Raw genomic sequence first — 18,520 nt, 5'->3', positions numbered from 1 at the left:
TTGCATGTATTGGCAAACATTAAATGATAGCTATAAAATTGCAAAAGAAATGTATAAGAACTATATAGATATAAAATGAGCTCAATTTTAACTTAAATGTCAATGCTATTTCAAAATAAAGAATTTGACTTTTATCTGTTTACATTTGTCAATTGCACTAAATCTTACCTTATCCTGTGCAGCAAGTTATCTTTTGGGTCAATAGAACGATGATATTTATTTCGAAATTTAAAACTCTGATTTAGTTTTCGGACCATCGATTGACTTTTAGGCCCCTTCATGGACATCTGATGCAGAATCTAAATTACCTGATACAGTTTGTTGTTATCTAACTCTTTAACTGTGTATGACCCTTGTACATACTGAATGCACAAGTTACAAATATGTCTATTGTTTCTCTTAGTCACAATCTATGACTGTAATTAACTCCCCTGAAATGATATTGCAGTGACAATTACGTCACGAGTTGGACTTCATTTGGCCATGCATACTTGAAAAGTAGGAGAACCTAATATACATTACATCGTCGTTTAGTGATTAAGGCGTCTGCCTCGAATGATAGATCAAACGTTCGTGTCTCTCTTGAGCACCTCAAATATGACCAGTTGATGTGTGTAATAGGTACCGGGTTCTTTCTTGGCTGAAGGATTCAAGGATTCTAGAGATAGATATGTACGTGACAAAGGTGTCTCTTACATCAAAACAGCTTGTCCTGTCAAAACGGATGACACGATAAAACATCTTAACTTTAATGAAAACGTGGGCACGAAGTAAATTTCAATTTAACGGATGATGTTTAACATTTGTTCTTCATTCGGCATAATAATATAGAGGGAGCTTATCGTCCCTGTCTCTATCGCGAAAAAACACAATGAACATTACTTGTGGACGACAGTAGTGTGTCACGAATTCTTGTCGAGCTTTGAATATTCATATATTGTCTAATAAACTCATTTTATGCGAAAGTTGAGTTTAAATGACATTAATGTGAAGAATATACATAAATATATGCGAAACAAGATGTCACATATTTAGGCAGTAAACGGCGTTTATTTAGAAAGAAGCTGAAGAATATGTTGTAACTCTTGAATAGAACAGAATAACTCTTTTCGCAATTTTGGGTCCTTCAGGGCATACAATTTTGACATACAAGTATGTATAAAGGCCTAAAGTTTCTAAAGGAAGAACTTGTAAGCTACACTAGTGTAACTTAAAATATCTATATCTGATACAATAACATATTATCTAAAACGACTAGAATTTATATTTAGTAACGAGGAGTTTCCCCTGATTTATCACTTTATAATATTTAAATAACTAAATCTTAACAAAAAAAGGACATGGGTAGAGGGAAATTAAAATGTCAGTTTGACTAGTCTATGACTATACTACCCGGTGGTGAAGAGACATGTTTTGTCAGAATGATGATTCGTGCTGGTCAATGAAGTCATAATCTTTATTTTACCTTAGTATGAAATTACATTGAAATAAAAACTGAAAAAAATATGTTTCATTCAGAGAACTATATCTGAATTTAAAGGAAATAAGTTAAGGTATATTCACAAAAATAAACACATGACTGTATCATATATTTAAAAAATATATAACACTCTCATCTCAACAAAATGTTACATTGCTGTGAGCCATACCTTTCCAGTCAAAAGTTTCAAAATATAAAAATTACTGTTCTACAATTATAAACCATTTCTAACTACCTAATCCAGCGCCTCAGTCCTTCTTAATTTGTTTTGTAAAGGACTGTGTATATAAATAAACTCATCTGCGCATTTGTAGTAAGCTTAGATAAGATATGAAAGTCATAATAGTGTTTCTACTTACTACATTTGCAGGTCTGGGTTGGTGTTCAGATTTCCCCGGGGTTAAAACTTCAGAGAAATTTGACAATGATTTGAGTCTTGATACAAACGGAAATTATTTGCTGTTCTGGAACTTCAATGACTCGCACGTGACATTTGAAGTGCATGTACGAACTAAAGGTAAATAAACATTTTTGTTTTTGATTACTCAATATTATTCCTAAGACCATTTCCTACGCGAATATGTCTGGAACACCTGTCTACAAAACAATGATGACTGTTGCTTCGAAAAGGGAGAGAACAAATAAAGATTGGGCGTTAAATCTCTTTACACTTCACTGTTCTTTTTACATTATTTTTTTTGTTAAATCTTACTTTCGATAAGATAATTGTTTTCTCATATATCTGTTTGAATAATTATTTCAGTCAGAAGGTAAAAGAAGCATTATTGATAACATCCAGACTCACGGGCGAAGATGGTATACTTAAGATTTACAGTAGTGTTTTTTCTAGCATACATCTATTTGGACAGCGCCTTCGTCTGTTCTTTAATATAAACTTTAAGAAAGCAAAAATGTGTTTTATACAACAAATGCACAAGTCTACTGATATGCAAAATATGTTGATTAAGTTAAGTATACTGCAGACTTCAACATGCCCTTCGTCCTGAATGTGTCCATAATTGTTAAATGTTGTCGAATGAACATATTGCTTCAGCTAGTGTATTGACATTATAACTGTTGACAACCTTTCCAAGTTTGAAATGAAATTTAAGTACTGAAAACAGTTGTTTAGGAAATCAAATAAAGATCTTCCACACATCTTATATTCACGTTTTTCAAAGAAATTTCAAGGACTATGAACATGTTTACAAGAACTTTTTGGGTTTTTTTTTGTTAGCTTACCTGAGCTAAAGGCTCAAGGTGAGCTTTTGTGACCGCTCGATGTCCTTTTTCTGTCGTTCGTCGTGTGTCAACAATTTGTAAAAACATCTTCTACTTCAAAACCACTGAATAGATTTACACCAAATTTCACAGGAATGATCCTTTGGTGGCCCACTTTCAAACTTGCCGGAAGAATTTAATTCCATGCAGAACTCTGGTTGCCATGGCAACCGAAATGTAAAACTTTAAAAATCTTCTTGTCCAAAAAACACAGTAGCTTAGATATTTGGTATGTGGCATCATCTAATGATCCTCTACCAAGTTAGATCAAATTACTCCCTAGGATCAAATATGGCTCCGCCCCGGGGGTCATATGGTTAATATTGATTTATATAGGAAAATTTTTGAAAATCTTCTTGTCCAAACCACAGGGCTTAGGGCTTTGGTGTTTGGTATGTAGCATCATATAATGGTCCTCTACAAAGTTTTTACAAATTTTCTCCCTAGGGTCAAATATGACCCTGTCCCGGGGGTCACATATTTTTTGTAGACTTATACAGGAAACTTTGAAAAATCTTCTTGTCCAAAACCACAGGACCTAAGGCTTTCATATTTGGTTTGTGACATCATCTAGTGGTCCTCTACCATGATTGTTCAAATTATGCCTCTGGAATGAAAAGAGGCCCCACCCCGGGGGTCTAAAGTTTAACATAGACTTGTATAGGAAAATATTTTAAAAATCATCTTGTCCTAAACACAACACCTAGGCCTTTGATATTTGGTATGTAGCATTGCTTTTTGGTCCTTTACCAAGATTGTTCAAAATATGTCCCTGGTATGAAAAATGGCCCCGCCCCGGGGGCCGAAGTTTTACATAGACTTATATAGGTTTTTTTAAAAAAAAATCTTCTTGTCTGAAAGTTCAATGCCTAGGTCTTTGATACTTAGTATTTTGCATTGCCTAGTGGTTCTTCCAGTTATGACTCTGGTGTGAAAAAAAAGGCCCTGACCCGTGGGTCACTTTTATATGAGCTATATAAGCAAAAATACTTAAAAAACTTCTTATCGTATTTCCTAAACTGTTTTATTGTAACTATCTGATGACCCCAAGTAATTAAGGGTCACTTCTCTTTGACCTTGACCTACTGACCTACTTTTTGTTTTTTAAGATACAACCTTGAATTTTGTGATGACAAATACAGTTTGCACACCAATCTTAAAACTGACTTTCAGATCAGTTTGACATTTGAAACATGAAACTCATATTACTCCGGTGAGCGATCCAGGGTCATCATGACCGTAAACAACACACCGATACAATTATAAGTAATATGGTGGGTTTTTATCTTTCCTTGGCAAATGAAAAGCTCAGGTGCCCCTCCGGGCATTATTTCAGCACGGGCGGACAACTGGGTAGAGCCACCGATCTTAAGGTTAGTCGGCTTAATGGTTTCCACACATGAAGAATTTTAAGTCGTTCTAAGCCGGGCTTAACCAACAGCGGTGAAGTGCAAGTAATTTATAGTCAGCGATATCAACGGCTCGGCCGTCACGAGACCTTCATGCTAAGGTGTATTTAAATTTATTAAGCTTAGTGAGAAACAATATACTCTAAACTAACTAAAAGCAGACTGACTCGGTTTTAATGAGTCTATTCATGAGACAATGACATATAAAACACTCCCTATTCCCTCTAGCACGACTACAGTGGAATTGCATTTTAATCTGGCATTACGTCGAGTTCCCTTATACACATTAATGTAGATTCAGATGGAGTTAGACGCATTACACTGTGTTTCACTTCACTCTTTAACATTTCACATGTATTTTAATCATGATCACTGCATATATGTAATACTTTTATTTGTATTAAAATCTGAGGTAAATTGTAATATTTGAAAGTAGTAAGCAAACTTTGAAAATTATCTTCAGTCTCATGTTTATTTCTTAACCTTACAGGATGGGTTGGATTTGGCCTGTCAGATAATGGGAACATGTTTCCTGGAGATGTCGTCGTAGGCTGGGTTACCGACGATGGCACTGTTCATTTTTCTGTAAGAAAATACATGTAATTATATTATCAGTTGTGCCACGAATTCTATTTGAAGCGGTTTAAAAACCAGTCTAATTTCATCCTTTTCGGTTATTTATAGAAATATAATAATTAGCGGGACTTGACGGTGGATTGGTATTTCAATATTATTGTTAATGTATTGAACGCCATGATGTAGAGAATTATTCGAAACTTGTCATTTTGATAAAGTCAAAAGGCCAAAACGTTAAGATGGTTTATTGAACAAAACAGAATGAAAACTATAGTCATAGAAATTTTGTTTTGGATGTATTACTGACAATTTCACTGTTTCAAACAGAGAGATTATCAAATGTAAGGCCATTATTAGGGAATTATGTGCGAGAAAATGAATTTAAAGTATAAATAACTAGACTAATAATTAAGTCATAGTTACACAATTCGGGTTCCTCGTGGGGATCAAAATCACTTTCGCTTTCATATTAACCATTTTACCATTAAAACTACTTATACAATAACACAATGTTCTTTGGTGAAACGAAAAAATCGTAATTTTTAATGATACAATTTATATCTACACTCGAGACTGCGTCATTCATGGTAATATTATAAATGGTGCTCACTTTATGAACTGACTTTTGTTCTACAGCCGAAGAAAACATTTATATATCCACTATTAAGATATATCAGATCTGTTTGACCGTGAATATAAAGTATAAAGCAAAAACAGTAACGATGGTGTATGTATATTAAAGAGTATAGCTGCCATGTCATGCTCAAGGCATACTTTTGCAGATGTTAGGAGGTGTAAAGGGCATTATACATTTCCCTTGATCTGGTGCACAGATTTCAACAAAATACTTTCACTTGAAAAAATGAAATCGAAGTTTCTCAAAGTTAATTATCGGAAAGAGTCTGAAATGCAATCAGCCTCAAGATAAAGGTAGATTTAAAACATTAATGCGACTAACCCTCACATTGTGATATGTAATTTATAAATTAATTTACCACCGAAAGGCAAAATACCGCCACTGTTTCAGATATTTACATGAACCATAATCATAATAATGATGGTGGAAAGCAAACCAAAAGTTCGCATGTAGTTTGACGGTTCAATTTATATACTCGTCTACCGATTAGGGAAGTCAGCATTATTTACTTTGCCCTATTTAGGTAAGAACCACCCTCGTACTGAATAACACTACCGAAATAACGTACCGTTCCATTATTAAAAGTCACCTCAAAACCAAACTATCGGTAGCGCACAGTAATATGGCGTTTAGAAGTGAAAACAAAATAATAACTTAAAATCAAGTCAATACACTAAGTTTACGATTTAGTCAGTGAGTCTTCGTTGGCCGAGCGGTTACAGTACTCGTATTATTCCTTTTCGTCGGGAGTTTGATCCCCATTTTTTGCATAATATACTTTGTGTAAGTTTGTTTTTCTCTGGTTTCTAATTTATTGTTTTGTTTCTTATTTTCGTATAAAATTGCTAGTATCTATAAATCAATCAATCCTAAAATTTGGCTGGGCAATGCTTTTATTTAAGAGAAGTGTAAAATTGTTATAAAACTTACAAAACTAACTCGTACAGGTTTAAAACTATCATAGGAAAGCTTAAAAACGTTAGATCATATTAAACGTGGAGTGTATCTAGATATAATTACGTGTCAGTTGTGACATGATTTTAGTGAACATGTTAGAACTAGATTTACCCACTCGTTTTGTCCTCATTGAATTGTATTGAAGAAAACAATTAAAGACAAAATTTAACGGGTCTGGGAATCGAACTCACGATGAAAAAGTATAATACGAATATAGTAACCGGTCTAGGCCAACGAGAAATCATTGACTGCATCGTAAACGTACTAAATGTACTGACTTCATTTTATGTCATTGTTTTGTTTGTTTTTATTTCAGAACGTCACAATATTGTGCGATACCTATACGTCTGCGCTGTGTTGATAGTTACGTGATGTTTACTAACGGGAATTCCGTTTTTTATAAACCTGGGAAACCTTATCAGAAATTGTAGACGAATGTTTTTATGTTTAAATGTTTTAGGAAAACATCTATTTTCAAAAAAATTTAATGAAAAATACATTGTTAGAACATCGACATATAGCTGAATATAGTAAAAGTTTTTTTTTGTTTTTAAATCTGACACCAAGATGTGTGTGTTGGTCACTTTAAGGTCTACTTTGCAAAAAATGCATAAGAGGAAATATCGCATGAAGATTTACACAAAACACTCATTAAAAACTCGCTTCACGTCCAAATGTATAAAAGCAGAAAGGAAAAGAAAAATAGCTAACTACCCCTTTGTTTATATGAATAGATATTCCTAGTTATCAGAGACAATTGTATGATTGTTATCCGAACTGATCACTGAAGGTTTTTCTTGGTCAAGAGAACATTCATTATTATTACGTGTATGTGGTAATTTGTACTGACAGCGTTAATTCTGTTTTATTAAAAAAAAAAAGAACAGAAAACAAGAGTAGTTGGATATAATACACAGGTCAAGAAATATTACATAGCTTTTAGTTGTTTATTGTTAACTCGGAAGTGTGAAGGTATAACAGAAGTAACGTGTGACTGTTAGGCACACACTTCGACGTTTATTTTACACTGAGGACTATTCCATTACATAGTTACGACAGTTTTATTTCTTACTATTACATTTATACTATAATCTTGCATCCTTAAAGGACCGTCACACGGTAGGACACAAAATGCCAGTTATGGACAAGTCACAGGACTGGGAGCTACTGTTTGGCGAGGAAAACGAGTTCGGTACAACCCTCAAGTTTGTCAGAAAGATAAACACGTGTGACGCTGCTGAGGACAAAGTCATACCAGTAAGTACACATATCTATTTGAATCAATAATTATGCATTTCAGATAAGTGGAGTCGAAATTCAAAATGACATGGTTTAATGCCACTGAAGTCATTTTACATCTACGAATATATGCTTAACGTTCTGTAAAGACTTTAATGACAGTGTGTACGTAGACAGTTACTGACGTCTTGTGAGAACGGGATTTTGCCTACCCGAGGGACAATGTGTGATGAAAATCCGAGCGTTAGCGATTTTTTTCTTATCTCAGCTGTCCCGGGGGATGGGAAAACAGTTGCCTTACACCAAACGCCGCTCTTCATGGAATTACACGCCTCAACACGTGTATCATTGAAGGTTCCATGTTCACCGCCGTTTGAATACATCTGCGGATGTCTCTAAATTGTTTTTTGTACTTTTAGCATGTGTAAATGTTGAGCTCTGCTCAACCCGGGGCTAGAGGGCGTGGACGGTAGCATGCATTCCCACTACCGTCCATGAACAGAACAGGCTCAATCAGACCGAGCCTGCAACATTTACGTTTTTATCGTGTTGAGCGACCTGTGAAGTTTCCACTTTTCTCTATTTTTGTAAGATTATTTTTCTTGCATCTCCCGTTCAAAATATATCGTGGTGATATATTTCCTAAAAGCGTGCTCTACATGAATATGACGCGTCCCACAATAGATCAATTATGTACTGTTTCTTTTATCTAATCATATAAATCAAACAGAAACCGTTCGCTAACTAGTGCTGACTAGCTAAGACAACTTAATACCTTGCAGTTGAACCACTCGAAGAACAAAGAGTGTGCCCCCACTCTCAATCCTAACGCAAGGTATAGTTAGTTTCATGCTTCAAATCTAAAAGTACTTTTTGTCAAATTGAATAATATAGAATCAAGTACTTTCAATGAATTAATTTGAAAATGTATGAAAAGTATTTGATTACAAAATCCTCATTACATATAACGTATTTATTTCTTTTTAAAACAGGAAGAGACAGTTCGTCTAATCTATGCTTACGGTTCGAATGATCCTAGCGACGACAACTCTATAACCTACCATGGTATCACTCGAGGGACAAAGAGTGCGTCACTTCTCAATCCTACCAAGACCGATGTGAAACTTCCTGATGATGTCAGGCATTTCGATTTCCTCAATGGTAACGTAAGTATACAATAAGCACGTAACAGAAGTTTTTCATGATTGTTCCACAATAACTTACCTTACTATCACATTATTGTACATGATTATATGTTTAACACTACACAAATATGAGATTATTAGACATTATACAAATGTTGCAACGTTGACAATAATGAAGAATTCCGATCAAACAGATTCTGTAAATATTTCATTTGATAAAAAATCAATGTCACCTTTATGCCACTGTGCTAACTTACTGTTCCAAAGATAAGCGTTGCAAGACATTAATTTAAATTTATACAAAGGACGTTTCTGTATATAACAATTATCTAGAGTCAATCATTTTTGCTCTCACAGTTTCTAGTACCATCAGATAAGACGACATATAATTGCAAAGGTTTCAAGCTGCCACCAATAGGAAAACATCATATGATAAAGGTAAATGTTTCTATATTATTCGTACTTTCATGTTACTGAAATTCAGATATGAATCACCGAATATCAACAATGGTCAACTGTGTAAAAACGAAATATTGAGAATTATTACAGGTCGCTCTAGTTAAGATTCTCTATCAGTTTACACATTGGATACGTACGGGTTCTGTCCGGTCACCTTTTCAACAATATATATCTAGCCACAGTTTTAAATGTAAAGAGGTAAAAACAGCTGCATTATCTTATTTGATATGCCTGCGTTATATCTTGAAATAAGTTGGAAACTGCGGCCACTCGAAAACTCAAACATCGACATGTACATGTATACCGATGATTCTACGATGCAGGTAAGCGACCAAAACGTATCTGATATCAAAAGAAAATTGCAAATTGATATCATCAAAGTTAATAATTGGTGCACGTCTAACAATCTGGCTCTCCATCCGATGAGGACGAGGACGATGTTAACTGTTACCAACAAGAAATTAAATTAAGTAAGAAAAAAATGTGACTCTAAATGATAACTGCATTCAAAAAGTATCATGTCAAAAATTGTTAGAAGTTTATATTTATATAAAAATTAAGTTAGGAGCAACACGTAAAAAAGGTTTGTGAAAAAATGCACTCTAAACTGTATCTATTTTACAGAATATCTAGATACCTAAATGTTGATACTAAGAATTTGTTTTATAACTCTTACAATTTACCGATTTTTGACTATGCATCAAATATATCGGGAAACTGCTCTAAAGGAAAAAAGTCTTTAGAATTCAGAAGAGGGCAGCTCGACTTATATTGAAAGTACGCTTCCAGACATCATCCAGTACTCTCTTTTGTGAACTTAAATGGTTAACTTTCCCAAACAAGATTAAATGCAATATTGGTGTTTTGGTTTATAAAGTATAAAATAAGCTTGAACCTTCTTTTATTTGTGACACTATTGAAATTTGTGACAATACATACTACAGCCTTCTTTCTAAAACGAAATTTGATCTACAGCACCTTCGACCAAAAAACAAATTTTCTTAAACGTTCGTTTTTTTTAAATTTATAGCTGTAGAAATTTGGAAAGAAATATCTTACTCAATTAGAAATGCTAGCACAGTAAATTCATTTCGACGATGTCTCAATGTGTGATACTGTATCCAAAGAATAATGCTTTCTAAGCAAAATCAATCATTAATAACCAATTGCTTCGTATGCAGGAAGCACTAAAATTTCAAATAATCATGAGATAGTCAGACTTCGAATTTTACTATTCATGTTTGATTTGTAATTAACAAACAAACATCATTGGAGTTGCACAGTTCAGTCAACATTGAATAAAAAATGCTTTGTCTGCCTAACACTTACACCTTGGCTCATCCTGCCTTTTAAAGGCGGAAAGTTAGATATTCGTTTCATTTGAGAAAATCAAAACCCAAACGTATCCACTCGCCCTGATTCCTTATCAAATTTCAATATAGTATTATACAAATCATCATAAAAGCCCCAACTTTGTATAAGTTATGCAGAACCAATTATTTGTTAACATTAACTATTCCTCGTTGTGAATACATCTTTACTTGAAAATTACTTTGGTATGCAGTTTATATCGAAATATGACAGCTAGGGGTATAGAAAAAGCAGATGAGGATAGTATTATCAAATGACTCGTTATATAAATTGCCGTAGTCGGTGATACTGACCGGTCTATAGTTCAACAAAATTGATGAACATTTATTTCTGATGTCATTTAACAAAACACTTTACGCTTCAAATAGAAGTTTGAATTATTTAGTTTACATTAAACACTTTATTTGTATATTGTTACAGTATGAACCAATCATAACACCCGGGAACGAGTTACACGTGCATCATATGATTCTATACCGATGCAATATAAAAGACCCTGACTATTGGGATGGAAAATCTGGCACATGCTACAAGGCCAGAACTCTACCACAGTGTCCGATTGTTACTGTAGCTTATGCAGTAGGAGGAGGGGTAAAGTTTAAACCATAGTTCCTTTACAATAGAATATGTTTTTGCGACTGAAGTCCAAATGAATAAGTTACTAAATATGAGAAAAGTATTCATTTGTATTGCTTTCCAAACTGGAACAACATTGTCAGTTATATGGGTCTAAGCCCTTTCACATGTTCAGTAGACAATTAACAGGTTTATATGTGTTAACTTTGATCACGACTGAAGAATACCTCTTTTTGAAATAAAATAGAATCAAAAGGCTTGGACAGTATTATTTTTAAAACTGATCTGGGCGAGCGTCTTGAATCACATGACTTCTGTCATCCTAACTCCAACATGTATGTCCTACGAAAGACCTCTTTGCCACGCTTAAGACCGGTTTTCTTGTTTAATACGACATAGTCTTTGTGACAAATCTTGAATCTAAAGACACGAACAACATTATACTTTTAAAGCACAACCTTGATGTTTTCAAAATTTGTTTTTAAAGACATTAATCCACCATTTTCACACATGACAAGTTGCATATAGTAGCAGGATAAAAGTGTTTTCAAAATAGTTATTTCTTGCTTGTAATATTTATATAACAAGTTTAATCCTAGTTTGTACATCATAATGTAGAAAAACTTATTTTGCACAAATACCGAGAGTAAATGAGAAAAGGTAGGTAATGATTAATTTTGTCATTGGCATTTCATTGACTTGTGTTCATAATTTTAAACATTTCAATTTCTTAAGTATACATTTTGCAGCCATATTACTTTCCCGATCAAGTTGGGTTTCCGATCGGTGGACCGGACGAAGAAACATTCTTTTTAATGGAGACGCACTATGACAATCCCACCCAAAAAGCACATTTGATAGACAATTCTGGTATGCGTTTAACACTTACATCGAATCTACGTCAGCACGAAGCTGGTATGTTACTTCTGGGCTCGATGGCTGACGAGTCACAAGTTATACCCCCAGGACTAAATGACTTCTTATTCAAGTCTTACTGTACAGAGGATTGTGTGAATAAGGTAACTGCTATGATAACACTGTATTTCAGAGGCTTCTTGACATTGTTTTAAATTGTTTGATAATTGTTTTATATGAATTAACAGCAGGTGATACTTTTTAAATTTTTGTAAAAGTTTTTACATTTCAACATTTTTATTTTCAAGGTTTGTTAAATTAAATATACTTGCTGGTACAGGCTCTATTGGTAGGGTAGTGTGTAGTATTTCTTTTTTTTTAAATAAAGAGTGATGGGAGTTTGAATCTCTATATGCAGTCCGTCTGGACGTACCATGTAAGGCTTTAAGCATTTTCGCAAACTCAGATATACTCGCTGGGAGTAAAACGTACAAAACGTACGTTTGGCTAAAAAGCCAAAAGTTAGATATTTGTAATAACGATTCTTTAAAGTTGTAAAAATTCTTGAATAAAAATTATTCATTTTTAATTTGATACGATAAACTTTCTAGCTGTGTCTCCAAACGGCTTTAAATAACTGTTAAGTGCAAGTCATGAGTAAAATCTGTATATATTATACCGGGTATCGATGTCAGAGAGTTTTAAACAAATGAAGGTCATATTTTGTCAGCCTGATCAGTTGTTGGAAAAAGCCTTATGTTGGCTTCAGCTTTTTGGTAAATAAAGTGCTGTTCCTCTTAGACCTTCTGAAACATGTATTTTGTGAAGAGTGAACAATAAACTGTTGAAACTGGAATAGTCGTAGTCAGATATTTTTAATTTTGAAAGAAGTGCAACATTGTTAAATTATTGTTTTCAATTTCAGGCATTTACTCAAAGCAACATGACAGAGATTAAAGCTATTGGTGTAATGCAGCATGCACACTTACTTGGCGCGGCAATAGAAACAAGACACTTTAGAAATGGAAAAGAGATCAAACCTTTGTTCACGGATCCCAGTTATGACTTCGACTTCCAACAAACTCGACCATTACCAAAAGAAGTTTCAATCTATCCGGTACAAGTTCTTTTATAATGTGTTTAGATACCACGTCATAGTATAACAATGCAGCTTACAGCTTCTGAAAAGGAAAAATGTTTCTACATACATCTGTCATTCATCTTTTAAACACCGAGCTTTAATAAGTCTTGATGATGCAATGTCCATGTTTAATGACCTTGCCTATCATAAATAACACACATTTTGTAGAGCATCTTGTCTGCCAAAGAAATTTAGCTGTCATTATCATCCACTGTAAACCACACAGAGCTTTCGCCAGTTTTTCACAAGCTGACGTAATTAATATTAGTGCCTGCGAAATTTCCTCTAACCTGCACTGAATAAGCGTCTGTTGTAAGCGACGCATAATAATTATTAGGTTGACTACCTATATATTTAACCGCCTCGGTAGCCTAGTAGTAGAGCGTCCGCTTCGAGTGCGGGAGGTCGTGGGTTCGATCCCCGGCCGCGTCATACCAAAGACGTAATAAATGGTACTAGCAGCTTCCTCGCTTGGCGCTCAGCATTAAGGACATAGTGCTAGGACTGGTCAGCCCGGTGTCAGTATAATGTGGCTGGGTGGGGTATCATGCCACGTGTCTACGGCGTGATATTCCAGTGAGGCAGCACTATAAAGTTGGGCATTGTGCCCACTGCTACAAGTAGACACCGTCGTTTATATGACTGAAAAATTGTTGAAAAAGACGTTAAACCCGAACACACACACACACACACCTATATATTTCGTGTTGGAAGCAAACGTGTTGTAGGACAGTGGCTGATGTAAGTAAATCACGATTTGAAAGCGTTGTCGTCTATATTGCATTTCGTACCAACTCCCACTCAGTATTAAATGTATTGTACATATTGGCCAGCTAATCTACATTTTATCATTGCTTACTGTAAATAAGGCACAATTTGGGAAGACATTCCTGTTTATCTGGTTAAATGATACTAAATAGCCACAGCTACAAATTAACATGTACTATTTGTTAAGGAACATTCTGACAGAATATTCTAGTTTCTGTTATTGCTACTTTCCTGTCTTTGTTTCAATTGAATATTTCCATTATCGTGTGTATTCATCGAGTTTAAATGTCGTTATTTGACGGAACACTTGAACTTAACTATGCCATTACATTTGTTTTCTATTTTGGTATTCGTTGTTACTTATAGTAAGCAACATACATTAACCGGATATCACCATACTGAAATTTACTGGATATTATTGTTTTCGTAATCAATAACTGTGTGAAAAGTTTTCGTCTTTCATTGTTTTGTAGGGTGATAGTTTCCAGGTGGATTGTACATATGATTCGACAGAGAAAAACTCTACAACGTTTGTAAGTCTATATACAATTTTAGAATACGACTGGATGATGCTATACTTGTTTTTTTACAACAAAACATATGTAAATTCACAAAACAGGTGATTTTTTTAATATCAAACCTTAGTCATATAGTAATCAAAGAGAAAATAACGAACTTTTCCATGAAACGAAATCACATTATGCAAAATTTTGTATTAATTTAGGGTGGACTCACGACTCTAGACGAGATGTGCTATTCATTTGTGTTCTATTATCCCAAGATGGAGTTAGGAACATGCATTTCACGCCCTAAATTGGACAACTTCCCCTTTGACACAAGGAATGTAAGTTAATTTTGATTTGAATACAACTAAATAAAAATGATCAGAGTTGAATATTATTATTACATTTTAATAGTTTTATTACATTAACATTAAATATTCTTTACCTTTCAGTCAAGTTTATTTCAACCTTATTGTTCAAATTACAACAAATGATGTCCGAGTAGAATCTGTCAACAATATATTCGTATAAATGACAAAAAGCAATAATAATCCTGCTAAATTAAAATATTATAATATTGCAATGCAAAGGCAAGCATTTTAAATGCTGTCTATTTCAAATGCTGTCTATTTTAAATGCTGTCTATTTCAAATGGTGTCTTTTTCAGAAACATCATGCATTCGGGACATATGATTGGACAAGCAATTTGGATTATTTCATGTCTCATGTTTATAATGGAACTTTCGAACAGTACTGCTTCGGCCCGAAACTACCAGTAATATACCGTTGCCTTTTTCTTATTTTCATAGAAAGTGAACAAGGGCGAATATTATATTTAAGAATAAAGTCGTGTAAGAAGACAAACAAATGAATTTAAACTGTCTACTAATGTATAAAGTGTTCTGGGACAATACATAAATTCCAAAAACATAAAGTACGAATTAATTACATCGGCAATTTATAATGATAACTGATGGATTTTTGAGTTGTAAAAGTTGACTTTACGTCGAACTATGTTTTAGAATTTAGAAACTGTTCGTTCTGTTACATATAATACATTTTAGAATCGAAGTAGTATATAGCTGTAGTATTCAATTTATTTAAACGAGTCGGTTAGCAATACGTCACCCGGAATAGTTCACTCACACTTAACATCTCGTAAAAGCCAGTTTCATATTGCTGTCTGGGTACGTTTTCTTGAAAGAGGTACTTGTATTTCAAAGGCATTTATATTCTAAGTACTCTAACGAATGAGAAATTGTTGTGTAAAATAAACGAATGCTTGAATGGATATTCTTCCTAGAGAGATCGTGTGTTACATTTTACCTGAGGTATCGAAAGACAATCAAAATCCATCAATGTAGACTCAGCTCAAATTTGTGAAAAAAAGTAAACGGTTATGACTAACTTTATTCACAACAGTTAGTTACCTCTTATCTCATGCTATAAAATATGCATACGTTTTAGGTCAGGTATACGGGACAAGTCTCATTAGCCGTGAAATGAGTGTCACTTTTTGCCTCAAAATTGAGTGACATGAAACCGGAATTGTGCTCGTTTTATTATCATAAAAACACTGAATAAAAAGGCTAAAAAGCCATGCGAAAAATAAACCGCTAACTGCATGTAATACATCCTGTCTACTTTCTCTTGACTTTTTGGAAAATTGCTTTTTGTTTCATGACTGTTTTTTGGCACGGGTACCAAATTATATTTGTTACATTTTCACCCCCCCCTCTCCCACGTCCATGTATCGAATTGGATTGTTTAAATTACTACATAAGACTTTGCCGTATGTGCTTTGTACGGATAAGGAAGTTTAATTTTTATGTGAATATAGTCCAGTTTATAGTCTGTATAGATTATTCCGAATTTCTGAATTTCTGTTAGAAGATATTTCACCATGATAAAAATAGACTAAAAACTGATATGCTCTAAAACTATACTATTTACTATTTCAGGTACAGTGGCCATTCCCAACTTTCATACCTCCCGAACCAGTACAGAAATACCTTCCGCCTCCTACAGACTGCTTTTCTCCTTAGTCAGAGTGTCCCGGTCAAGTTCTTTGATTCATTTGACAATAAATGTAACAAGAATATGCATTTGGAAATAAATTGCTACATTTTCGTGTGTGTTCTTTTGTAGTTTGTGTAACTGGTGTAAATAAGGTAAACCTCTGGTATAATATAATGATAAAGTGCTGTTTTTTTATCAATTTTAGCAAAACTTGAATACTGCGTTTAAACATTTTTCCTTCGGAGAATTAGTAAATAGGTAAGTAGTAAGTACATTCTTTATTTATTACGTAATATGTTCATGATAATGGAAATCAGCATATTATACCTGTAAAGCAACAAAATATTTTGAATTTTTAGACGTACAATTAAAGGAGAATTGATAAAATTTTCTGAAAATATACATTCTGTATTTCTACGTAGACTCTGTCAACGGCTAACGAGTTTGATATATTTGTAGGACCCCCTACTGTAAAAGGGGTCACAAATGTAAAAATAGTTACAAATGTGAAACAATTGTGTTACATAATTTCGACAAAAGTGAAACCTAGTTGTTCTAAATGTAAAAATGACATATGTCCTAAAAACGCGTCACGAATGTCAAAAGATATTCTTACAAATGTATAACCGATTTTTAAATTTGAAAGGACATCGGACACTATGCTAGGGATTTTTCCCAAATTTCAATGCCATCTCATGACTTCAATAGCTGATATTTTTATATAATGGCTTCAAATACTCATTAATAAGTTGTATTCCTATCAAACTATCACAATTGTTTTTATTTCATATTCGAATTTAACAGTTTATGACAAAGGGTAATACTTTTTGAAAAATGTAAAATGAACTTCAAATATGTTTATAAGTAAATGTTTAAAATTAATAAACAAACGTTTACAATGTACATTATCCGTTCAATTAACATTTTTCGAAATAACTGAAACGCGAAAACTTAAACTTTTAGCACACATCTGTACTTCAGTTCTTTTCTCCTGAGCGCCCATAATAACTTATGCAACGGCCATAGCCTATTGTCTGTTTTCTTAACATCTATTGTTATACTGTATTGACACATGCATGTACAAAACTGACCGGGTATTATTGGGAGGGTTATATATTGAATACATGCAGTGGTGTAGCTGGCCTCAACATTTTTGACATGCATTGGCGTAGCTGGCCTTTTTCAATTGTAGAAGAGGGGTGTAGGGGACTGCCTTGGCCACTGTGGATCCAGGGGTGCCTGGGTTTTAGCATTTTATGATACATCTGGGCACGTTCTAGATGCATCATTTGCTCTGTTCAAGGTCCCTTAATATTGCATATTTTTGTGTGTTTAGTTTTTCAGTTTCCTAAATTATCTGTAGGCCCAGGCCTGCTGTGCTTAAATAATAGCGGCTACGCCACAGAGTCATGCACATTTAGCCTATATTTTTTAATGCCTTAGCAAAAATTTAAATGCTTTAATTTATGCTTTCTGTTACTCCAATACAAAAAAATAAATAAAACAACATAATAATACATGTAGTAATAAAATACCGACTGGTCCAGTATATCAGTGGACCTAAAAACATTACATTAGTATCAATATTTATGTAGATATTCTTTGGGCGTCAGTTTTAGTTCTTCGAAGGTCGTAACTAGTATTTCGGTCGGGTTCAGAATTAGTTTCAGACGTGTGGGTGAATGTGTGTTAATTCTGGGGGGGGGGGGGGGGGGGGGGGGGTCCGTGTTTGTTCTTGGGGCGCCAGTGGTATGTCTGGGGTTGTCAGTGTTAGTTCTGGAGCTACCAGGGTCAGTTCAGGTGTCTGGACTGTTAGAGTTTAGGATACTGGATCCAGTAATTCTTTGGTTCGAATTAAAGCAACGGTTATTATTAAATTGCATTCTAGGTGCGCTATAATTGTGTCCTACAAAGGGTAAAAAGGCATTTGCACCACAGTGGCACTATTCCCATAGAAGTTCGTCTATATCTCTTTGTCAGGTTTAGGTTGAAGACACATACATCTAGTTGTATATGTCTAAGCCACTTGCTTGGTTCATGACTTGCGACAGACACAGTTGTCTAAATCCTAATGACACTCAATTGACGGAAGGCAGCATACCTG

The 18,520-nt window shown here is 34.2% G+C and overlaps 1 protein-coding gene across 1 annotated transcript; it reads left to right on the top strand.

Annotated features, from left to right (window-relative positions):
• The first annotated feature begins 1,772 nt into the window (after positions 1 to 1,772).
• On the top strand, positions 1,773 to 16,526 carry LOC128548987 (DBH-like monooxygenase protein 1 homolog). The gene is made up of 12 exons (XM_053524854.1): positions 1,773 to 1,997; positions 4,661 to 4,755; positions 7,448 to 7,597; positions 8,572 to 8,745; positions 9,082 to 9,162; positions 10,975 to 11,145; positions 11,880 to 12,149; positions 12,911 to 13,102; positions 14,368 to 14,427; positions 14,619 to 14,738; positions 15,065 to 15,172; positions 16,359 to 16,526. Exons 1-12 carry the CDS (start codon positions 1,811 to 1,813, stop codon positions 16,440 to 16,442), a joined length of 1,692 nt encoding a protein of 563 aa, XP_053380829.1. The 5' UTR covers positions 1,773 to 1,810; the 3' UTR covers positions 16,443 to 16,526.
• Positions 16,527 to 18,520: the final 1,994 nt, after the last annotated feature.

This window comes from Mercenaria mercenaria, chromosome 15 (assembly GCF_021730395.1).
Source record: "Mercenaria mercenaria strain notata chromosome 15, MADL_Memer_1, whole genome shotgun sequence".
NCBI lineage: Eukaryota > Metazoa > Mollusca > Bivalvia > Venerida > Veneridae > Mercenaria > Mercenaria mercenaria.
The sequence above is the reverse complement of the archived record's forward strand: the minus strand, read 5'-3'. Positions and strand labels throughout refer to the sequence as shown.

Coding starts and splice junctions, on each gene's coding strand:
- LOC128548987 (XM_053524854.1), top strand. CDS start 1,811: ATGAAAGTCATAATAGTGTTTCTACTTACTACATTTGCAGGTCTGGGT. Junction 9,163..10,974: donor GAAAACATCATATGATAAAG/GTAAATGTTTCT, acceptor ATATTGTTACAG/TATGAACCAATCATAACACC. Junction 15,173..16,358: donor GCTTCGGCCCGAAACTACCA/GTAATATACCGT, acceptor TTACTATTTCAG/GTACAGTGGCCATTCCCAAC.